The sequence below is a fragment of the Nyctereutes procyonoides genome, unplaced genomic scaffold (assembly GCF_905146905.1).
Source record: "Nyctereutes procyonoides isolate TBG_1078 unplaced genomic scaffold, NYPRO_anot_genome, whole genome shotgun sequence".
Taxonomy (NCBI): domain Eukaryota; kingdom Metazoa; phylum Chordata; class Mammalia; order Carnivora; family Canidae; genus Nyctereutes; species Nyctereutes procyonoides.
The window spans coordinates 59,740,887-59,764,126 of NW_026575020.1; the positions used below are offsets into that span (position 1 = coordinate 59,740,887).

Here is a 23,240-nt window from a genome sequence, read left to right on the forward strand (position 1 = left end):
GACCTTTGTCGGGGCCAGTGCACAAATGCCTAGAACACGTGGGTGCTCCTGGGGCAGCGGGGTCTCTGGTGACCTCCGCTTCCTTCCGTGTGTGCAGTTTACAGCGAAGCTGCAGACCTCACTTGTGCATGACAAGGCTCTTGTGTTTTCAACCTGAGGGGAGAGTGGAGGAGGCCCCGGTGGACAAGGCCCTGGGCTGCAGAGCCATGGGGGGGCTGGGTTAGGTCAGGTGGGTGTGGGAGGGGTGGCCCCGAAGGTCCCAGCGTGGGGAGGGGCAGGGCTGGGGTTCGGGTCCCTTCCTTGGCCCCGAGAAACCCACTGAGGGGCCCCCTGAGGGTTCCCTCAATCTGAGAGGGGCTGTGTAGACAGGGGTGAGGTAGACCCAGGCTCGGGGGCTGAGGGGGTGTCCCCTGCTCTCTGGAGCCATGACCAGGGGCCGCTGAGCCCAGGTTCCCCCCCACCTGTGCAGTGGGACCTCCTTCTGGGATAGTGTCAGAACAGGGCACCCATGATGTCCCGGTACCTCCCCAACCCTGATTTCGGCGTAGGGGCCGTGGTGGTGGGTCTTCAGAGGCCGCCTGCCGTCCGCGGCAGCACCCAGGCTGGGGACACCCCGTGCGGGGGGGACCCACCTCCGAGCATCCGCCAAGCCTCGCTCCCCGGCCCCAGGGACTCCCAGCTGCACTTCCCGCCCAGCCCGGCCTGGCCGGCCGCCTGCCCCCGCCGTGTGGGAGAGCTCAAGGTGCGGGCTTCTCAGGCTGGGCTCCTGGAGAAATCCTTTATCCAGACCCGACTTTTGGACTCAGTTGCTTCCCACTGTCCCGGGAGGAGCAGGGTGGGCGGGACTTCCCTGGGAGGGTGCGGGGGTGGGAGGCCCTGGGAGACTAGGGGCGGCCTGGGCGAGGCAGGAAGAGGCCTGCTCATCCCCCAGGCATGGCCCCCCCCCAGGGTCCCCAGAGCCCGGCAGGGGCCGCCCAACCCCTCCCCCCCCCCCCCCCCCCCCCCCCCCGCCCCTGGAGGCCCCTGGAGGCCCACACTTCCCTTCCCAGCCCAGAGTCCCCTCCCCTGGCTGGACGCCTGTGGTCTGGCCGCGGCCCATGGCAGTCCCAGCCCTGCGGTCCGGGAAGTCCCTGGCTCCTGGGCACCTTCGTCCCCTGCCTCCGGGTCCTCTCAGGGTCCCCACGCGGCCTGACACCCGCCACGGAGGTCAGCGTGCAGCCTGGTCCCCCGCCAGCGCTCTCAGACCTGCCTCTGTGGCCGGCGCCCAGGAAAGGCCCCTTTCCTGCTTAGGTCCCATCGTCGCTCACAGGAGGGGCGGGAGGCCGCCAGGGTCCCCCCCCCCCCTGGGGCCGCCCCTCCCTCGCCCCTGCGCTGGGCCCTGCCTCCTCTGTGCTGAGTCACCCCGAGTCTGGGAAGCTCCCAGGGCCACGCCAGGCTGGATGAGGAATCACAAATTCACAAATTCCCCCTGCCTCCCGGGCTGGGAAAGAGCTGCCCTGACTCACCTTGGGCAGGGCCTACATCCTCCGGGCCCCTAGCGCCCCTGCGAACCCCACCGGGCCCCTACACGCAGCCCAGCGGGGTGGTGAGCCCCCAGGCCCGGCTCTCCATCCCCCGGGATGGTCCCAGGCCAGGCTGCTGCCGGGGAACGGAGGTGACAAGGCGCTGCCAGGGTGGGGGCCACGCAGGACGGCCCTCAGGCACCCAGCGGGCAGCAGGGGCCGCTCCTGGAAGAGCATCTGTGCGCACAGACGCCCGGTCGGCGTGGAGATCCAGGGAGGCTCGCTCAGCCTGGCCTTGGCCACAGGATTTGGGGAGGGGGGGCACGGAGGGGGCACGGCGGCGCAGGGTGCAGGTGGCCATGGCCGTGCAGGCCTCGAAGGCTGGCGGCCCCGGAGGCGCAGAGGGTCCTGGCAGGCGGGTGACCGTGGGTGTGCCGCCCGCCGGCCGGACCCTGACCCTGAGAGACCCCGGGGGCTGTGAGAAGCGGGTCCCCGGCCCTCCGCAGGCTCTTCTTCCTCTTCACCGTTTGTTTCCGTGTCGCTCACCTAGGGCAGGGCTCATGAGTCAGCTGGGGGGACCTGGGGAGAAAGTCAAGGACCCCACTGTGGGGTGAGGCCAGTCACCCCGGTGCTGCCTGGGAGCTGGGGGGCCCCCGGGGCTGGGGCAGGGCCTCCGCCGACGCTGGAGCTCCCTGGGAGGTGTGGGCAGAGGCGTCTGGCAGGTGTGCTGGTGGCGGGGGGACCTCAGCCGGGGAGGGTCGGGGGCTCTGCCCCTGAGGAGACCCACCCACACCGCAGCGTGCCCCCCACGGGCACAGGGCTTGGCATCTGGCTGCAGGGGTGGGGTGGGGACAGGGACGTGGTGGTGGCAGCAGTGCAAACAGTAACGGGGGCACGGGACCCTGAGGGCATCTGGGGGCCCCGGGGGGTATTGGAAGGCCACAGCCCTGGAGCCCAGGGCTCCAGAAGGAACATTCAGAACGAGGCTCCTGGTGAGGTTGCCCTGCTCAGACTCACTCTCGCCCCCTGCCCCGTGTCCACAGCCGGCAGCCGCCTGATGGGAAACTCTGCGGCCTCCTCTTTCATGGGCAGCTTTCTCACCGGCAGCCTGGGCTCGGCGGCCCCCGCGCACCCCAGCGGCCCCGCCCCGGCCCCCTCGGAGCAGGCCTACCGCGGCTCCCACCCCGCCACCTCCCAGATCTGGTTCTCTCACTCCCATGAAGGTAAGTCCGCGGCCGGGGCTGAGCGGAGGGGGCTCCCCTGCTGTGGCCTGCCCAGGAAGCCCCCACGGGGGAGGTGGTAATTGGTTGGAAACGGGGGGCGGGCCCCGCCAGGCAGTGGTCCCAGCCAGATGTGCACACAGACGGGCAGAGAGGGAAAGGAGGAGGAGGGGCCCAGAGGGCTCTGGGGGGGGCCAGGGAAATGTGGAGCCCAGCTGGGCGGGCAGGGGCTGGGCTGCTCCCTCTGCCTGGGGCTGCGCCCACCTCCCCAGACTCGGAGAGGTGTGGGTTCCAGATGTGCCCGCTGGGAGGGAGGGGCGGGGAGGGCAGAGCTGTCAACAGGCTCCCGCTGCCACCTCGGGGGCCTGGCCTCCCGGTGGAATGGAGCCCTGTGCGCACAGGCTGCGCGGCCAGCAGGGAGGCCCCTGGGGGCCCCTCAGGGACTCTGGGGCTCCCTGAAGCTTCCCAGTGCCCCGTTGTCTGTCCGGCCCCATGGCGCCGTGACGTGGGTGACAGCTTACACCCGAGGTCGCTGGGATCCGTGCGGCTCGGGAAGGGTTAAGCCCGGCGGCGCTGGCTGGCACGCGGAGAGGTAATTGCACTTGGCAGCGGGCACAGAGGGCTCTCCGCTCCTGGCACCAGCGCCGCCGTAACTCAGTGACTGCTGGGCGGCAAGCACCGCGTTTGCAGAGCGAGCACCCACACACTGCGCCCGCCGCCCGCGTTCCAGGCAGGGAGATTAGCGCCCGGCGCTACTGGAGAGCCAGAGAAACCTCTTTGTGCAACAAGAAAGGGGCTGTTTTCCAAACAGGACAGGTGACAAGTGAGGGACAGTTGTTAAAATAATCTGGGCTTTAAGCGCTGTGCAGAGTGCACGTGTTGGGCCGGCGATAAGGAGCAGCTCTCTTTCCTGGTGGCGGGGCGGCCAGGCGGGCAGAGCGGGGTCCCCGGCCCAGACTCGCCCCCGCGGCCGGCCCCCTGCCCTCTGCACTCTGAGGGCCCCCCAGGGGAGGGCTGGTGCACATGCGGCTGGGCCCTGGCTGGGCCTTCGCTGGCGCCTGCGGGTGCGCCCCGTGCACCGTGCGCCTCTCCCCCGGGCCCCTCCAGCCCGCCCGCCCTCCGTGTCTGCCAGGCAAGCTCCCAGCCCAGGCAGGAGCATCTGGGAAGGATGTCTGTGGGAGGGAGGAGGGTGGCCGAGCGTGGGGAGCAGGGGGGAGGCCTGCGGCAGCCGCCCGGGACCACCTCAAAATAACCAAGTAACGGAATAACGGCCCCTGCCCCACCCCGGCCCGGCCACAGGTGCACGGGCGCACCCAGGCTGGCTGACTTAGTTTCCCCTCCGTGCAGTGGTGGCTGGGTGGGAGGGGGAGCAGCTCTGTGTCAGGACGTGCACGGCCCCTTCTGGCCCACCCTGGGGGACCCCGCCAGCGCAGAGGGCGGTTTGTGGGCAGTGCCACCTGCCCCGGGGCCCAGGGAGAGGGTGGCCCTGTCCTGCCCCTCTGGGGGCTGCGGGGAGGGCGGGTGGGAGGCAGCCCGCAGACGGCGCCCTCAACGGCCTCCCGCCACTCACTTCCCCTGAGCCAACGGCTGCTTCGGCCAAGAGGCTCGTTGCCTTTGGGGCACCAGCAGCCGAGCGGGCGGCAGCCCCAGGGGAGCCCCCCGCAGGGCAGGGGTGGGGGGCTCCCGGGCTTGGGCGGGCCTCTGCCCTGCATCCTACGGGGCAGCCTGAGTGGGACGAGGGTCAGTGCCAGGCCTCGCCAAGGACGTCCCTCCCTCTTGGGCCAGCCCTGAGGCCAAGCGGTCATTGGTCCACCCACCCGGCCCCAAAACACCGCCTGCGCTGCCTCGGGCTGGACTCGCCTGCAGCCGGGCGTGGGGAGGCTCCGTGGGCCAGCGCGGGGGGACGCAGGGGGACAAGGGACAGAGGGAAACAGGATGTGGCCTCTTACCCCCCCCCGCCGGCCAGCCTCCAGGGCACAGGGCCTGGGGGAAGCAGGGCCCACCCGAGGGTAGCTGGGGCGGGGGACCAGGGGGCCGTCCGGGCCGGTGCCTCGGTTTACCCGTCACCGCGTCCCCCCGTGTGCCTTCCACTCGGCCGCCCCGCCTCGGGATCTCCTTCCTGTGGGGGTTCCCCTGCCCGCCGCCCGCCGGCTGCAGCCTCGCCCCCCGACGGGCCACGTGGTGCCGGCTGCGCGCCGGAGCTGGAGCGGAAAGGCCGGCGGCGGGCGGGGCCGGAGCGAGTGGCAGCGCTCGCTGGCTGGCTGCCCTGGCAGCGTGCCTGGCTGCTAGTTTGACTGGGTGCCAGCTGGCTCCCCGCGTGCCGGGGCCTGTTTCTCTGCCGTGTGTGTTCGGAGAGAAGGGGGGTGAGGCGGGCGGGGGGCACGCGACACGGCCGGAGAGCGGGGGCCGCAGGCACGGTGGGCTGCCTGGGCGGGCTGCCTACGGGCTGGCTCCCACCCTCCGCCCCTCCTCCCACCGCCCGGGCCGCCAGGCGCCAGGTGCCCTCCCTGACCTGCGGCGGGCCGGGCGGCTGGAGCTCCGTGGGGAGGGCAGGGAGGCCGGGCGGGCAGCAGGCGGGGGCCGGGTCGAGGGAGGGGCCCAGGCGGCGACCCCCGTGCCAGGCGGGCCTCGCCCCGGCCGTGGTGTGCCCGGCTCGGCATCTGGGGGGCAGCTGCCGGAGCGAGGGCCCAGGCTCGCCGCCTCCCTGGCGGAGCTGCTGGGGTGCAGGGGAGCGTCCGCGGAGCCGGAGGAGCCGCCCCGGAACATCTGGCCTGGGGCAGGGACCGAGAGTGCAGCCCCAGGCTCCCGGCCTCCTCGCCCGCCCAAGCGAAGGGTCCTGCCCGCAGCTGGACGTTCCCCCCTGAGGCTGAGGGTGGGAGTGGGCGGCGGAACTGGCCCAGGCAGGGGTGAGCCGGTGTCCAGCCTGCCTGCCCTGGGTGGGTTGGAGCAGGGGCGGGGGCTGGGGGGCACAGCACAGCTGGTCCCATTGTCATCGAGCCTGGCCCCTCTCTGCCCGCCCCACCCCCAGCTGCCGGCTGGGACCACCCACAGGGCCGGTGAAAGGGGATTCTGTTCCTGGGGGCTCAGCTGGGGGTGGGGGGTGGGCCCGGCCCTGCCGCCGTGCACCGTGGGCTCCTTGTGCTCTGTCGTGCCACCTGGAGGGGGCGCCTCGGGGGCAGCAGCGCCTGTGCCATCCCCGGCCTGAGGCCCCGCGGGCATCGGCTGCTTCTCCGTCCGGGCCAGGCCAGCCCCCGGTGCTCCCTGCTGCGCCCAGCACCCCCAGCTTCCCCACATGCTGCCTCTCTGCCCCCTCCGTCCCGCCTTGGGGACTTCTGGGAGGGAGCCGGAGGCTGTGGGAGGGACAGCACCCGCCGCCTCCCTGCCCTCGGAGGCCATCCTGCCTCCTGCAGTGTCACGGTCCAGAACTGTCTAGAGGAGCCGTCGGAGGTGGGTCTCAGCCCTGGACCCCGGGACCCCCCAGGCCCAGTCAGCTCCACCCCCCTCTCCTGCCTCAGTGTCCCCGGCGGCTCAGACCTCCTGGGACTCTGCCCCCCACCACTGCTGGTGATGGCCGTCCTGGTGCCCCCGCCCCGAGCCGGGCATAGATGCCTGCCCTGCCTCCCTGACCCCTGCCCGTGCCGGAAGGAAGGGGGCGGCTCATGGGGACAGCTGGCCGCTCTGAGATCTGCCGAGGGTCCCGTGTGGGGAGGGTCGCGACACAGACGTCAGGGCTGCCTTGCCAGGTAGGCCGCATGTGGGCAGCAGAAGGCCGTCTCGTGGGGATCCCGGCTCCCTCCAGACCCTCCTTGGGCTTCCCTGAGCCCTCCCCTCCCGGCGCCCGCAGCCACTGGCTGCCTTGGCCCACCCTCCCACCAGGGTCCCAGTTTGCAGTGTCCCCTGCCCTGCTGTCAGGCCTGACCCTCCTGCACCTTTGCCTGGTCGCTGGGGTGCAGGTCCCAGCCTGATGGCTGTGAGGCGGGTCCCCGGGCGGGGTGGGGGGATCTGCCCGGCCCTGGCTGAGCCCTGAGGCCACGGCTGCCCTGAGGCCGGGACGCCCGGGCCAGTCGCTGGCTCGAGGTCAGGCCCGGGACAGACCTGTGGTGCCCAGGCCTGGGGCATTTCATCCTGGCCCAGGGATGGCACCTGCCTTGTCTACCTGTCTGAGCAGCACCAGGGTACTGGGTGGCTCTTCACCCCGTTTCATAGGGCAGGGGAAGGGTGGCTTCCAGTCCAGAGCGCCTGACTGGGAGGCTGTCCACTCCTCCCCTTCCAGCTGCCCCAGGACGGGTCCCCGAAACCCTGTCTCCCTCCGCCTCCCTCGTGTCGGGGGGAGGTACGCCCTTTCCAGCTCTCGCTGGTCCCCGTGCCAGGCCGTCGGCCAGGCTCTCGGTCAGTATTGGGGCCCCCTTGGCACCCAGGCTGGGGTGCCCGCAGCGAGGCCTCTGTCCGCACCCAGGCGGCCGTGGGGAGTCAGGGCCGTGCTGGCCCAGGCCCAGGGCCCTGCGCCTTATGAGGTGGTCTGCAGGGCTCAGGAGCTGTGGCAGCCTGGCCTCGCCAGCGCCCCTCACAGCCTCGCTTACTCCGTGTGCCCGCCGCCCTTACAGAAGAGCCCCTGACCCTGTGTGACACGGTTGGAGCGCTGCCTCCTGGCCAGCAGGTGCCGGGCGGGGGCCTCCTTGAGCACGACCACTCCCCGCTGGCCTGTCCCCCGGAGCACCTGCCCACTGCTCCAGGGCCCTTGGCGCCGTCCTGGGCTGACGTCTGCAGCGGGAGCGAGTCTGGGCCGGGGAGAGGTCCCTGTGTCACTGCCCGGGCCCGTCTGCAGCCCGGCTCATGACCCCAGAGCCCCAGGATCGCCCAGGCCCATGACCAGCAGGCGGCGGCCCCTGGCACGGGGCTTCCTAGTAGCCACAGGTGCGCTGTGGGATGTCAGTGAAGGTTTTGGGGGTCATGCTGGTTTGCCCCCCAGCTCTCGGCTCTGAGGTTCTATTGCCTTTTCCGGCAAGAGGCCTGCGGCTTCCGCGTTCTGGGCAGCCCGGGCCTCACTCCTCCCGGCGAGCGCGTGCCAGGAGCCCGGGACTGTCCACAAGGTGCCTGGACCCCCGGCCGGAGCCTGGCCCCGTCCCCCGGGCCTCAGCCCTGCTCTGCGCCTGCGCCCTGGGCGGTGGGGGCGGCACGTGTGCGTGGGGCATCGTGACCCACGGCTTGGCAGGTGCGCTGAAAGGGCCACCACGTGCCCAGCGGCGGGAGGCTGGGGTGAGGGCACCCCCTCCCACAGGAGGGCTCACTCGGCTCCCCCCAGCGCTCAGGGGCGGTCCTGGGAGCTGCACCCTGAACGCCCAGCCTGGACACCCGGGGGTCTGACCGCCAGGTGTGAGGGGGCTGGGGCCAAGGGGGCTCCCGGCGGAGGCTAGCCCAGGGATGCGCGTGTCCCGCCACCGGCCACCCGGCCCTCCCCTTCCCGAGGCAGATGTGATTAGTCAGTCATGCCGGGCTGGGGCTGCACGGGGACGCAGCCCCAGGACCTCTCCTAACCCAGCACCCGGTGGTCACTACCATAGAGTCGTGTGTCACAGTGACCCCTGCTGACCTCCTGGCAGGGGCTTCACGCAGGAGAGCCAGGGGCGGGGGCCGTTGGTCCAGGCCACGCCTCCTAGGGGCCTCCGTGGGTCATCGTGGGACCCGTCAGGGCCGGCGGGCGTGGGGAGGCCTGCGGGGGCTCCGTCTGGAGGGTCTGACCCTTGCTGAAGCCCCAAGACTGGGCCTGGCCCCGAGGACACGGGGCCTCGATTGGTCAGACGGGCCGTCGAGGTCCTCAGAGCCCGCCCCATGTGCCCCACCGGCCCCGTGGCCACGCCGTGGGGAGCTGCTTCGGGGTGCGGTGCCGGGACGGAGCCTCCAGAAGAGCTCGCCGAGCGCTGTGGGCTGTGGGCCTGGTCTGGGGTCCTCTGGCTGAGCACCCCCCGCCACCAGCCCTGGGCTCCTGAGAGCCCTGGAACAGTGCCCGGCGCCCCCCAGGAGGGTGGTCCCTGGGAGGGTCTGGCCCAGGGCGGTGGGGGAGTACGGCAGGGAGACCCGGAGTGGGGAGGTGCCACGGGCTGGGCGGAGGGCACACGTGGGGTGCAGGGGGCCCCAAGTGGCTGCGGGGCCTCCCCTCCTTCCTCTGTGGCTGGGAGGCTTGCAGCAGGACCCTTGCAGGCACCCACCTCCTCACTGCGGTGTCGGGAGAAGCCCCTCCCTCCAATGCGCCCGTCTTCGAGGCTATGTCCCCTGTAGGGTGCCCCTGCCTTTCTTCCTGTCCCCCCTGTCCCCTGTCTGGGCAGGGCTGCCCACTGCCTCCTCTCCTGCTGCCCACATTCCCACCTGCACCCCTGACCTTCCCGGGCAGCCAGCACAGGCCCGGAGGATGCCGGGAGGGGTTGCTCTGTGTGGTCAGCTTGCCGCCCGGCGGCCCAGGGGCCCGGTGGTGCTGCTCCTGCCCAGCCCCTGACTGTTCATCCCAGCCATCGGGTGATGGCGTAGACCCTTTGTCCCCTCTTGTCACTTTTGTCATGGGATTAGCCTGAGTCTCCTGGCAACTCACAGGGTGTCCACGGTGAAATGTCCACTGAGGCCCGGGGCCCCTCTTCGCAGCTGGGCCAGGCCCTCCGGGGCCGTCGGGGTGGCGGGAGCCCAGGGACAGCCTAGCCTCCCCACCGTGGGCCGTTGCTTTATGCACATTTGCCACCTGTCACTTCGGGCAGGCACAGTAACCTCCAGGGTCTGGGGAGGGGCTCTGGGCCCGGGTCCCTGGGTGTCCAGCCCTCCCCACGGCTCCAGCCCCACAGCCCCCACGCCATCGCCCCTCGAGCACCCGGCCTCGGGTCCTGGCCCTGGCAGCCCTGGCTCAGAACAGCTGCTGTGGTTCGTAAAATCATTTTTTATTCAGTTCAGAGAGGAAGGGATCTTTCTGTGTCTGGGCGGGGAGGGCCCCCCATCCCCTTCCTCCCCCACCCCGGCCCATGCCCTTTCTGCTGCTTCCTTCTCGTCTGTCCCCAGCTTCCTCCTCTCAGCCCGTATTCCTGTCTGGGGTCTCCGAGGGTGGGGCCTCGGGTTGGGAGGGGGCCCCCTGCGCCCCCGGCAGGCCCAGGCCACCATCTCAGGCTCAGGAGCGGGACACGCCGAGCCGGCACCCTGACACTGCCCCCCCAACCCGGCCGGGTGCTGAAGGCCTGTCCCCCAAGGGGGCGGTGGGCAGCGGGCCCGGACCTCCCGAGGGGTCACGGCAGGAGGGGGGCGTCCACGCCCGGGAAACGGGTTCTGGGAAGGAGGAATTTACAGACTTCTGTTTACCAAAACGAGGCCCCGTAAAACATTTAACAGCAGCCAATTAAAAGGGGACAGCTGTGGCGGTTTAGCCCCCCCCCCCCCCAGCACACACAGGCCTCGGCCCCCCCCGCCCGGCGGCTCCCGGCCCCGTCCGGCTCTCAGCTTTTGTCAAGTCTTCCAGGAGCTGAGTTTAATCTAGGGAGCAGCTGTTCCAGATGCGTCTCCGCACACAAACCAGGCCAGTTGGCCAGGCTCTGCGGACCCAGCCCTGCCCTCAGCAGGAGGGGCTGCAGGGGGACGGGCCGGGCGGTGGCTGGCACCTTTCCCGAGCCCTCCGAGGTGCCAGGGATGTGAGCCCTGCACGGGGAGGCATCTCGGGCCCTCTGGGGCCCCCACATGGGGTTCCTAGGAGCCCGTGGGACCCGGGACGCGTCCTGCGTTGCTCACCTCTCGGGGAGGGACTCGCCGCTTCACCGCCCGCCCGCTGGGCCAGGGAACATCAGACGGCATCCTAGGGTCTGAATGGGGGGCCTGCTCCCGAGGGACCCTGGGGTGCCCCCCGCTCGCTGCTGAGGCCGCGTGCCAAGCTCTGCCCCCGTAGCTCCGTTCTTGACCTCTGAGCTGAGTACCCCACGGTGGCTCCCCCCTTAGCTTTCCCGGGCTCCTGATGCTCCCGGTGGGCTCCGGGCTCCCCACGCACCTGCAGCCGCCCCCAGCGCTGAGAGCGAGCCCAGGCCCCGCCACTCCACCCCCACCCACGGGCCGCCTCGGTGTCCAGGCAGGCCAGTCTCAGGCCATGAGCCAACGCCCCAGGCCCTCGGAGGATGGGGGGGGGCCCCGGGCCCGACCTGTGGTGCTGACCCTGCCCCTTCTGCAGCGCCGTTCCCCTTGGGATGCTCACCAGCTCACAGGAATGTTTGCTTCTGTCACAAACGGAGTGTGCAGAACGGTTACTGAGCAGGACGGAACGGAGCTCTCTGCTTCAGGGCTTGTCAGGACCCTGCTGTGACCCCCTGCGAGGGGGTGCTCGTGCCCCCGCCCCCTGGCCTGTGGCTCCCGGCTCGGCTGTGACAGGCCCCCCAACGCTGGCCTTGGGACCCGGCCTGGCCTCGCTCCCCTCCCAGGACTGCTGTGCGGGGCCCTGCACGAGCGCCTCCCTGTCCCCGTCCCTGTGGCGGCCGCTCCCTGGGGAAACCCCTGGATTGCTGCTCCCTCTTCACAGCCAAGGCCGCCCAGAAGGATGGGAGGCTGCGCCCAGGGGCCGGTCGCTCTTGGGACAGTCGTGGGGCCCCCAAGAGAAACTCCTACAGAGCCCGTTCTCCGTGGAGAGAAAGTTGAGGGCATTAGCTCAACGCACGCATCTTGCAGTGAGACTGTGTCCTGCCCGCTGGAGCCCCACTGGCTCCCCGGCTGCCCCGGCTCTGGGCGCCACCTCCTGCCCTCCCTGCGGGGCCGGGTCGGAAGGGCCAGCGGCGAAGGGCCTCCTTCAGGTGGCTGGGGGCCCTGCGGCCGGCCGGGACGCCGTGTGTCCATCCCTTCTGGGGCAGCGTGTGTGTCCCAGGTGGCTGGCGTCCCTGTGCTGGGCAGGGCCAGGCCCCCAGAGGGACAGAGAAGGGCCGGCCTGGCATGACTCAGAGGCTCCAGGGAGGGTCTCGGGCCGGGGGCCAGCTCGCCCTGCAGATCTCAGGCACCGAGGAGGCCCGGCCAGTGCGGAGCCGCACTGCCTGCAGCCTCCAGCGGGACGGGGCTGACCAGTTGCCCGGGTGCCTGCTGGGTGATGCAGGCCAGGGTGGCGTCTGGCCCCAGCTGTCCTGGCTGGGGGTGGAGCCCATGCCACCAGGGCCTCTGTCCAGCGTGTGCGTCCGCGGCGTCCCCGTCCTCCCAGAGCCGCTTTGTTGCCCTGCCTCGGAGCTCCCGCGCCGAGTGCTGCTGGGGGGACCACAGGCCCCCTCCTCCATCCTCCGTCCTCCCCTCTCCCAGCCCATCAGCAATTCAATTTGTGCCGCACCAGAGGGATGGTGTTAGTCGAGTCAGAGTTAATATGATGTATTGATGGGTTCCCACCGGCGGGCTGCACACCAGGCTCTGCGGGGCGTCGCTCCGGGGCCGCCCGCCGCGTCCCACCTCCCCGGGGTCAGGACGGCTGTGGGCCTGGGCCTCGGAGGTGCCTCTGCAGCCAGTCCCCTTGCTTCCCCAGCTCCAGGGTACCCCAGATTTTCGGGGAGTCTGGCATCCACCTTCCTACCCATGAGCCACTTGGATCACCATGGAAACAGCAATGTTCTCTATGGGCAACATCGTTTCTATGGAACCCAAAAAGGCAAGTGCTGGCTTGGGGCTGCGCTGGGGTCTGGGGCGCAGGGGCATCCTGGAGGGAGGGGCCGGGCGGAGCGGGGGCCAGCCTGGGCAGGCCTCCCCCCGGGTCTTGGGTCACAGCGGGGTAGGGACTGGGGGAGACTGAGCCTGCTTCTCAGGCTCCAGGAGGACGGAAACTCCCAGCACGTGGCCAAGAGGCAGGTTACGTGCTGGGGCCAGGTGAGCACGCCGAAGACGCAGCCACGCTGCTTGGACCTCTCTGGCGGGGGCGGAAGCACCTCCAGTAACCGCGTCCCCGAGAGGTGGCTCCCAGCTCCCCCAGTGCCTAGCCTTGCCCCGCACACCTGTCTGCTGTCCCCGACTGCCTGGGCAGCTCCGAGGGAAGATGCCGCCGGGCAGGGGTCGGGGAGGCCCCCATTGCACCTCGGGGCCTCAGGTCAGACCAGGCTGCCGGCGGCGTGGGGGCAGCGATGTGTCCCGGTGGGCACGGGGGCCTCCAGGAGGTGTCCGCGGAGAAGGGCGCTGAGGTCATTTGCTCAAGAGAAGCAGGGATGAAGGTGTATGCACGTGCGTGCTCTCTCGTGCAGAGGCCCGGCCTCCAGGGCGTGGAGCCCATCAAGGAGCCCAGGGGGGTGCGGCCGCCAGGAGATGGGACAGGCGTGGGAGTTCCTGGAGGCCTTAGTACCCGCCCCCCCATCTCACCGACCTTTCCTGGGTGGGGCGACATCTCATTTGGGTTTTAGAAAGGTCTCTCTGGGGTGGCGCTTGGGAGACGGGCAGGGAGGCTGTTGGGAGGGGGACTGAATTGGGACACGGGGCCCCACGGAGAGTGTGGAGGGGACACGAGGGTCGAGAGGTCCCAGATGACCTGCACCCGAGGCCAGGCTGTGGGAGGGGACACACCATCCGGACACACCTGGTGGGGGTCAGGGCCGGGGGGCACGGAGCTGCCCTGGGTGAGGAGAGTCATGAGGGCAGACACAGCTCGGGGGAGCCCCAAGGAGCTCTGAGGCAGAGGCTCTCTGTGGGAGCAGAGGGGGAGCCCACAAAGCACCTGCGGGGCCTGGGCCGTGGACAGGACACTAGAGACAGGGCTTCAGGAGGTAGTGGTCAGATCAGAAGGGTCTCCGGGAAGGAGGGGGACCCCAGCGAGGCGGTTTTGGGGGTGAGCCGACGGCCAGCCCTCACGTCCTCCGGCCCTCTCTCCCGACCAGCCTGCCCCCCAGGGCGCTGCTGTGTCTTGCACCCCTGGGCCTGGCCGGGCAGCCGAGAGCCCTGGCCTTGACCCAGCCCAGGACCGGCGCCCAGGCCGCTGCCGACAGGACTGTGCCTGCGGCTGAGAAGCCCCCTGCCCCCCTGCTGCCCAGCAGACAGCCGCCCCCAGGTCACAGGCTGAGCCCCCCAAACGCCCGCGGGTGCAGCCGCTCTGACAGCGTTTGTCAGGGGTGAGAACCCCACCGGGTGGAGCAGCAACGGAGCCCGCCTGCAGCCGGGGGGCTGGGGGTCGCCGGCGGCCTCGCGGTTCCGTGTTGCGGTGGGGTCCCATCCGAGAACATTTGGGTTTCGGAAATCCAGCTAATTAGGGTTCACCCAGGCTCCCCTCTTCCCCCTTGTTTTAATTAGCAGGAAATTGATGAGGAACTTACGCGGCTGAGGACGGTTTTACAAGTTCCAAATGTTCCTTTGTTCCCCGCCGCGTGCCCCTCTGGGCTCCAGGCCCTCACGCAGCCCGTCTGCCACCCCAGCTGGGTGTCGGGGGGTGGCCCCCAGGGCCCCAGACACGGGAACCCCGCCCTAGTTTGGGGGCAGCGGGTGTCCCGGGGCCGTCCGGGGAAGGGCTTGCCCCAGGCCGGGCCCATCGCGGGAAGGCGGGGGTGCACCCACCACCCACCCGCCGGGAGGGGCCCAGAGCTTCAAGGACGTGGGGAGCCGATGGGCTCGGCGTAGGGGCTGCTTCCTCTTGCTTCTCTGCGCCACCGTCGCTGGAGCCCCAGCCCGAGGGCCCCATTACCACGCAGGGCAGCTGGGGGCCTCCGTGGGGCCTCCACACCCACCCATCCTCAGGCGTGGCTCGCTGTCTCCTGAGGGAGGGGTCTCAGCACTTCCCGGGGCCTGGGCAGGTGCAGCCCTCAGCGCCCGGCCCCCATCACCGGGCTCTCCTGCAGCGCCCCGGGTATCACGGTGTCTGGCCACACATCGTGGGCGCCACCACCCGCTTTGCCAGCCAGTGCCCTGCCCCGCATGGTGGGGGGCCGGGGGAGGGGGAGGGGACCCAGTGCCCCAGACCTCCAGCTCCCGCGCTGGTCAGTGCACGCGGCTACCTGTCCCACCTGCCCTCCCCCCACCACCCAGGTGTGGGGCGGGGGCTCCCCGGGGAGCTGCACACAGTCAGAACTTTCTGGGGCGGGGGGGGGGGGGCGATGACTTAATGTCTACTGGGCGCGGAGCTTCCGGTGGAACGATGCTAGAGTTCTGGGGACGGGCGGTGGTGGGGTCGCACGGCGGGATGTGCCCCGGGCCACACGCTGACGGTGTGCGTGACGTCGCGGGTAAACCTCCCGGAGCCGGTAACCTCGGGGCCCCGGCGGCTGGCCGCGTGGACGGGCTCCTGGGCGCGTGTCGCGGGGGAGGCGGACCTCTCCGGCCGCCCCGGCCCGCCAGTGACCTCGGTTCTCTCGCACGCAGATAACTTCTACCTGCCCCCCCAGCCCACCCTCCTGCCTGCCAACCACAACTTCCCCAGCGTGGCCCGGGCCGCCCCCGGCCACCCCATCGGCTCCTGCAGCCGGGACCGAGGCGAGGCCGGCCCCCTGCAGAAGGGCGCCAAGGACTTCGACCGCTTCCTCCTGGGCAGAGAGAAGGCCGGGAAGGCGGCGGACGGCAAGGAGAGGCCGGCGGCCGAGGACGAGGGCGGCAAGGAGCGGCACAAGCCCGTGCTGCCCGTGCCGGCGGACGGCCACTGCAGGGAGGGCGGCGCCGCGCCCCGGGGCGCCTGCGAGGGCCGCCCCAAGCACCTGGCCTCCTGCCTCCTCAACACGAAGGTGCTCAACGGCGAGATGGGCAAGGCGGCGCTGGCCAGCTGCGCGGGCGGCGTGCTGGTGCGGCCCGGCGTGGGCGGCGCGGCCCCGGGCCGCTGCTCCAAGGAGGCGGCGGGGCCCGCGGAGCCCGGGCCGGCCTTCAGCGAGTGCCTGGAGCGGCGGCAGATGCTGCACCACGCCGTGGCCTACACGGTGCCGTCCGGCCTGCCCGCCGGGCCGCCCCCGCCCCTCAGCACAGCCGCCGGCTCCTTCCCCTGCTTGCAGCTGCACGCGGGCCCCGACGGGCTGTGCCCGCTGCAGGACAAAGTCCCCCGGGACCTGAAGGCCAGCGGGCCCACCTTCGTGCCTTCCGTGGGACACCTGGCCGACAAGAGCCGCCCCTTCCAGGCCGCCGAGGCGTGCGCCGTGGCGGGTGAGGGCGCGGACCGGCACCTGGATGCAGCCCTGGCCCCTGAGCACGCCGTGCCCTACGGGGTCTCCTATGCCCACCTGAAGGCCGAGGGCAAGGGCGAGCGGCGGCCTGGGGGCTTCGAGGCCGCCCTCAACCCCCGGCTGAAGGGCCTGGAGTATCTCAACAGCTCGGGCCCCGAGACCTCCTTCTCCGGGCTCCCCAAAGGCGGTCTGGACAAAAGCGGCTACTTCGAGCTGCCCGGCCACTCGCAGGACTGTGCCCGGCCGAGTCACCAGGACCCGCTGGGTGGGAAGGTCACCCAGGCCTGCTGCACTTTAGATAAAACCGCCAGCAAGGAGACCCCCTCGGGTCCCCCTGGGGCGCAGAAGGTGGCCCGGATCCGGCATCAGCAGCACTTGGCGACCCCCGAGGTGGAGCCAGGGGGCGGCGGGGCTGAAGCCAAGCGCAAGTCCCTGGAGCTGGCGTCTCTGGGCTACGGCGCGCCCCACCTGCCCCCGTGGAGCATCCAGTCGGGCCAGGGCACCGCCATGGCCATTGGCGAGGAGCGCAAGGGTGGCGCCTACCTGGACCCCTTCAGCAGCAGCCTGCAGCAGGCTGCCCTCCTGCCGCAGGACCTGCCCGCGCCCCCCGATGAGGTCTCGGCCATGAAGAACCTGCTCAAGTACAGCAACCAGGCCCTGGTCGTTGGGCAGAAGGCGCCCTTCGTGGGCCTGGGCAGCCTCAAGGCCAGCTGTGCCCAGCAGGATATGAAGTTCCCAGCCTCCAAGGGCCCAGCCCAGGTCCCCAGTGAGGCAGAGAGGCCCGACTGCGCCCGAAGCCGGGAGCATGACACCCCGCACAGTGACGTGGAAGTGAGGCAGCCGCCTGTGGGCATCGCGGTGGCCTTGTCCCGGCAGAAGGACCCGGTGAGCCGGCCGGAGACGGCCTATGGCACCAACGCCGGACGCCAGGGCCGTGCAGCCCCTGCCTTCAAAGGTAGGCCTCTCTGCAGGGAAGGGGTGGGGAGTGCAGCCCGCCCACCCTCGGGTGCCCGTCTGGCCTTGCCAGGACCAGGCTCTCCCCACATGCGCGGTCCTGACCTGCCCGCCCCCTATCCCTTGAAGCCACGGATCCCCCACACCTGACTTCGGCAGGACCCCACGGCCCACAGGGCGGGAGACCCTCCCTCGGGCCGTCAGCCCCCTTGGCTCAGAGCAGGGCCCCTGCTCGCCGTGCCCGCGGGCTCCCGGCCATCCCAACCCCCATCCCTTCATCCCCTACCGTGTAGCAGGCGGTCCGCCCCGTGCCACCCACACGCTGGACCTGGAGGCCGAGGAGGAGAGGGCACGTCTGTCCGAGGAGCGCCTGGGGCTCACCGGCCGGGATCTGCTGCTGCAGTAAGAAGAGGGAGCTCCAGCCATCGGGGCTTGGCCGTGTGGGATGAAGTGGCCGGGACGTCAGGCTTTGTGGCCTCACCTGGGCGGGGCTGTGCCCCCCGACCCCTGGGGGTTGCTGGGGTTTCTGCTGGTGTCGGGGTCAGGGGTGCTCTGTGGACTTTGCCTCTGCTGTCAGGGCCGCTGCTGGGCGGGCACCCCCACCACAGAGGCCTGCCTGACCCCGGGGCGTCCCCGCGACCCTGCAGGCCCCTCTCCTTCCAGGGCTGGTATGGACAGGCCGGGGTGGGTGAGCTGGGTGGGCGGCCGGGCGGCCATGCTGAGCCCCCTCCACCCCCGTGATGCACAGAGACAACAAAGACCGCCTGGAGTTTGCCCGGATCCACCCCCCGGGCAGCTGCCCTGGAGACCTGGCCCCTCATCTCATGATCGCCAGTGGCTCCTCCCTGCAAAGCAGCCAGCTGGGCGGGGACCCAGCCTCCCACGCGCACCCTGCCCACCCTCCCTGGCTGCCCCGCACCCGCAGCCCCTCCTTGTGGATGGGGGGACATTCCTACGGTCAGTGCTCCGCGCGCAGGGGGGCTGCCAGTGGGCATGGGGCAGGGCACCCTCCCTGGCTGCCCCCCCTCGGCCTGGCGTGGGGGGCCCAAGAGCGCAGGTCCGCACACTGCCTTACTGCTGTGCCCCGTGTCCCCAGGCCTTGGGCACCCCGCCCTGCACCAGAACCTGCCCCCAGGCTTCACCACCTCCGTGCCCGGCTCCATGCCCTCGGTCTTCCCCCTGTCCCAGGACAGCCCTGCACAGCTGGTCATCCTGCCCTCAGAGCCCACACCCCATACCACCCCCCACGCACTTGGTAAGAGCCTCCTGTGGCTGGGGTGTCGGAAGTGGGTCTGAGGGAGGGATCCGGGCAGCGAGGCAGGCCCTGGGGTCAGGGCTGGGGTCCCCGTCCTCGCTGGGGTCCTCACTGGGTCTGACGGCTCCTCCTGCCTTGTCTGCAGCTGACGTCATGGACCAGGCCTCGCTGTGGCCGCCCATGTATGGGGGCCGGGGCCCCGCCTCCCACGTGCAGCACCCAGGCCAGCTCCCCGTGTACTCCCGGTCCCAGCTCCTGCGGCAGCAAGAGCTCTATGCCCTGCAGCAGAAGCAGCAGCAGCAGCAGCAGCAGCAGCAGCAGCGGGCAGGCCCCGTCCAGGTACCCCCCAGGCCGCAGCCAGCTGGGATCCGGGGCATGCTCCCCACGCGCCCCGCTGCAGCCTGGCCCGGCCCAGGAGCCCCCCCCCACCGTGGGATGCCCTGAGCAGGGGCCGGCCGGCTGAGCCTCTCTCTCTCCCTGACAGCGGAAGCCCGAGGATCACCACCCGGAACTGGAGGAGCCCGTCCAGGAGAAGACCCTGAAGTCCACCCACAAGCCAGTTGCCTTAACCCCCACAGCCAAGGGCACCCCCTCACCCGCCACCGTAGGCCCTGCCAAGCTGTCCCCTTGCTGCCACTCGCCGACCCCGAGGCACCCCCCCGGCTGCCCCCCGACGCCACCACGTCCCAGCGCCCCGTGCACTTTATCCGTCTGCCCCTCGGGCAGCCCCGGGCCTGGCTCCAGGTTGCCCAGCTCCGAGGACAAGAGCGGGGAGGGCCGGCGGGCCGGAGCCGACCTCAGCACGTTGGAACCAGGTGAGAGTGGGCAGCGCGGGGCTGCCCGCGTCCTTGCTGTCCATCCCCATCCACGGTCCTGGCCAGGCCGTGGGGGAAGCCCTCAGGGTCCCCGCCACCTGCTCCCCAGGTCCCGGCTCTGCCTCCGCCGCCTGGGCCCCCATGGCCGACGGGCACCCTGCCGGAGGCTGCGGGTTCACGCGGCAAAGCCGTGTGGCACACCTGAAACCACCCCATTTCCACCGGAAGGGGACTGTGGTAGCAGAGGTGGCATTTAGGGGGCGGGGGTGTTTTTGTTTTTGGTGGAGTGGTCTGCTGGGGTTTTTTCTTGGTTATTTTTTAATTGCAGTTTGCAGGGTGCGTGCTCCTTCTGGTTCAGGGAGAGCCCCCAATGCCTTATCTGAACCCCACCTTATCTGAACCCCACCTCCGGTTAGCCATGCCACACCATGCCACAGACGGCCCCTGAACACCCTGGGGTCCCCGCCGGCCAGGGAGAGCAGCCCAGGCTGGGCTGGGGGCCAAGGCCCTGGGTCCGGGGACCCCCTCCCCTGCGCTGGGGCACTCCCTCTGCTGCTCCTATGTCACCTGTTCCAAAAGTGAGAGGGCTGGCTGGGGACCCCGGGTGTGAGCCAGGGATCTGAGGCCCCTGTCTCCCCATCCAGAACAGGGCCACCTGTGCCCCCAGCTGCCCCCTCCTGACACACCTGCTCTTTCACAGACCTGCCTGCTGGATACACCTGCCCTGCCATGGCCAGCTCGGGCTTCTCCATGTCCCCCGACGTGCACTCTTCTGACCTCTTGGACCCCAAAACTATGCAAACTGCAGCCCCCAGGGTCCAGCCTGAGCCAGTGAGGACGTTCCCTCCCGGGGAGCTGCCCCCCCGAAGCCCCAAGAGCCCGCAGGAGCCGGGGTTGCCCTCAGGGGCCCAGGAGGCCACCCAGGACCTTGCCGCCACCCCCCACCCTGCCGAGCGGGGACCCCTGGGGAAGGCAACAGACCCCAGCCCGCTGGAGGGGCTTCGAGAACTGCCATGTGGGGCCCTCCTCGAGGGAGGGGGCCCCGAGGCCATTGGCCAGGCTCGTTCTACTCAGGGAGGGGCTGCAGAGGAGAGGGCTACGGCGGAGGGGGGTGGGGAGGTGGGGCCAGGGCCCTCGTCGGGGGCGGGCCCCCAGGCCCTGCAGCAGCAGAGGAGCCCAGGCACCCTGGAGGAGGCCAGGCCAGGCAAGCAGCAGCCCCCAGGGAAGGAGAGCCGGAGGAGGGGGCCGAGTATCGGGAGGACAAGCTGGAGGAGGCCGAGGCCGGGGGCTCAGCTTCCAAGACCAGCCACCTGCCCAGGGTGCTCCTGGGCCTGGATGCCCTGGTGGCAGCCACCATCGACCTGGGGGACCTGCCAGGCACCGGCCCGCTGGACCCAGCCCGTGCCGCCGCCCCGGGGCCCCCGCGCACCGCCCCTCCGCCCTGCAGCTCAGGGATTCACGGGATTGCCCTGCTCAGTGAGCTGGCTGACCTGGAGATCCAGCAGCAGAGGAGGGAGCCGGCCTTGCCAGGTGAGCCCCACGCAGCCCTCCGTGAACCCCCTGGGGCCCTGGAGCCACGCGGGGGTCTGTCCATGGGCTTGGGCTCAGTTATCCACGCAGCCCCATCTGTGGCCCTGCTGGCGGGGGCAGGGCCCTTGGCTGCAGGGGGTGGCCTCTAGTAGGGTGTAGCTGCCGTGGTCGCCACGTCCACACTGCCCTGTGGGGGACTCGGGGCCAGTGGCCTGGCCATCCTCCTCTCACGTACAAGGATGCCGAGGTCTTTGGGGGGCGAGGTGGCTAACGGGGAGGAAGGTTTATGCCCCCGTCAGGGTGTGCAGGCCCGAGCTCCTGCCGCCTCTGGCTGTGTGTGTGGCTCCTGGCCCAGGCCCTGCCTCCGCTCCTGGCCCCCGGGCCCAGGGGAGGTGGCCTGAGGCCGATCAGCCTCCCCGGGCCTTGGGCCCCCTCGTCGCCCGCAGCTTTACCGGGTCCGGGGGCCGGCGTGCTGGTCATTGCCGCCCGGGGACCTGCAGGCCGAGAGGCTCCTGTGCTCCCAGCATTCGGAAGAGCCCCGGGGCGCAGGCACAGGGCTGGTGCCACCCCGCAGGCACAGGGAGGAGGGTGCCTCCCCCTGCCCGAGCAGTAACCCCAGAGGGCCCCGAGGAGACTCCTTCCTGGGGGGAGCACCCCTGCCAGGCATTGTGCTCACTGATGTTTATAGAAAGAACCCAAGGAAGTTCTCTGGGCTTGCCCACTTGTTTCCCTGATGCATAAAGCTCTCTGCTGCCCGCCACCGGCGCCTTTTGTGCTGTTTGGACATAAAGCAAATGTTCTCGAAAAGTTACTTTCCCCAGAGGCTTCTGTGTCACTCTCCTCCCATCCCCGTGGACGGGCCCACCACCGGGCCGAGGAGAATTTGCTGGGGAGCACGTCCATTTGGGCTCCCAGCTGGACCCCTAGGAGGGCCTCACGGAGGGCTGGGGGCTGTAGGTGAGGCGGGGGCGCCCAGGACAGGGCCTGTGCCGCCCGGAGCCACCACGTGAGCGTGGCTGGCACAGAGTGTGCCGAGCGGATGCCGGGCGCCGTGTGTGTGTGGCCACCCAGTCTGTGCATGTGAATGCCTGCTGGACCGGCGCCCGTCCATTGAATGAACGCTCACGTGGAGACCACGTGTGTCCCCGTGTGGGTGTGCAGCTGCGGCCGGGCCAGGCGCCCCAGTCACCCGGGTGCATGGACCAAGGGAGATGCCAAGGCCAGGTCTCCACCCCACCTGCCCTCCTGGGGCCCCCAGACCCCCGCCTTCCCCTCCCTTCCTGGGACCCCACCTCCCCTCCCCTTCTGGGGCCCCCAGATTCCACCCTCCCCTCCCCTCCTGGAGCCCCCAGACCCTACCCTCCCCTCCCCTCCTGGGGCCCCCAGACCCCACCTCCTCCCCCTTCCTGGGGCCCCCAGCCCCCACCTCCCCTCCTGGAGCCCCCAGACCCCACCCTCCCCTGTCCCAGTTAATTGGCCAGTCTGCACATTCTCTGGGATTCAGACCTGTTCCCTATAAGGTCAGGGAACATGGTCCCTGAAATGAATTAGGAGATTAGCTGTGTTCTCAGATGAGCAGAAGATTCACAGTGGGACTCTGACTCCTCCTGCCCCTTCCTCCCCAGAGGGGACCCCCAAACTCCCCCTAGGCCGGGCATGGTGTTTGGTGAACAGCAGTGGGGACTGGCAGCTGGGCGGCAGTGGGGCAGGTGTTCAAACCCCAAGCCACTGGCTCATGGGCACCATCAGCAGCCTGGGTGCTCAGACCCCCTCGGGCCCCACCCCGCAGGCCTCGGCTGCAGGACCCCACCTGCCCCGCCCCACGCCTCCATACCAGATGCAGGGACTGGGGGCCCCAGACTGAACCCTGGGGCAGCAAAGGCGCTGGTGATCAGACCCTGTGTCTGTCCGGCCTGGATGGTGAGGCCTGCGCGCAGAGGCCCAGCCCTGAGGCACCCCAGAACAGTCCACCCTTGGAGCCACTGAGCCTCCCGTCCACCCTAAAATTTTGGGAAGTCCAGGCCCTGTCCCTCCCAGAGTGTGGCTGCCCATTTTTCCTGAGTCAGCCTGGAACTAGCTGATGGGCTGAACCGAGATCCCACCCTGCGCCCAGCCCGCCCCCCCCCCCCCGACTGCTCTGCTGACCCCCACGCCCCTCCCCCGCCGGCTGACCTCCCTCTGCCCTGCCAGCTCCCACCTGCCCTGCAGGACTGTGGTGGGAAGTCCGGGGCTCCATCCTCACCTGCAAGCAGGTAGCCCTGGTCCAGGCCTTTCTAGGGACGGAGCTGGTGGTCCCCCCCGCCTCGGCATTAGGGTGGGGCTGTGAGAGCTGTCTGCGCAGCCCCCAGGATGAGACAGCCATGCAGTGTGTTGTTGGAAGCCAAGAAGAGCCCCCCAGCCCATCTCCCCATGTGCACCCCCGCAGGCTCACCCGCGGGGACCCTCGGCAGGCCTCGCCTGAGGAACGGGGGTGCGGGGGGCTCTTGGCCACCATGGTGAGCCCAACGGATAGGACACCGCATGGAACATCTAGCTGAAATAGGGCTTTGGGATGGCCCGCCCTGGTGCGGGGGGGCAGGAGGAAGCCCCTCGGCCTCCGTGTCCCCCGCATGCCCGGGCGCCTCCGACACAGCAGCCATGTGGCCCGAGGCCCCCACAGCCATAGCTGGGAACCGGGGCCCGGAGGTTTGTGCTGCCGGCACCGGCCTTGCCGCCTGGCCCCGTTGCTGCGGCTCGCTGTCCCTGCGGCCGGGCCGGGCAGGTGCCCCCGGGCACTTAGCGGTGTCTCCCCGCGGGGCGCTCTCCTGCTGCTCGGCGCCCATGTGGCTCCTGGATTCCTGCTCTCCCTGGTTGGCTGTCATCCGCCCTCC

General features: G+C 70.5%; 1 protein-coding gene across 1 annotated transcript in view; it reads left to right on the top strand.

Moving 5' to 3' along the window:
• Positions 1-23,240, top strand: part of BAHCC1 (BAH domain and coiled-coil containing 1) — a 55,715-nt gene that overhangs the window by 18,997 nt on the left and 13,478 nt on the right. The window contains exons 2-11 of the mRNA XM_055328772.1: positions 2,546-2,725; positions 12,228-12,350; positions 15,032-16,771; positions 17,064-17,172; positions 17,519-17,727; positions 17,867-18,025; positions 18,171-18,364; positions 18,510-18,840; positions 19,541-20,034; positions 20,079-20,370. Coding sequence (XP_055184747.1) covers positions 2,546-2,725; positions 12,228-12,350; positions 15,032-16,771; positions 17,064-17,172; positions 17,519-17,727; positions 17,867-18,025; positions 18,171-18,364; positions 18,510-18,840; positions 19,541-20,034; positions 20,079-20,370 — 3,831 coding nt within the window. The remainder of the gene's footprint in view (positions 1-2,545; positions 2,726-12,227; positions 12,351-15,031; positions 16,772-17,063; positions 17,173-17,518; positions 17,728-17,866; positions 18,026-18,170; positions 18,365-18,509; positions 18,841-19,540; positions 20,035-20,078; positions 20,371-23,240) is intronic.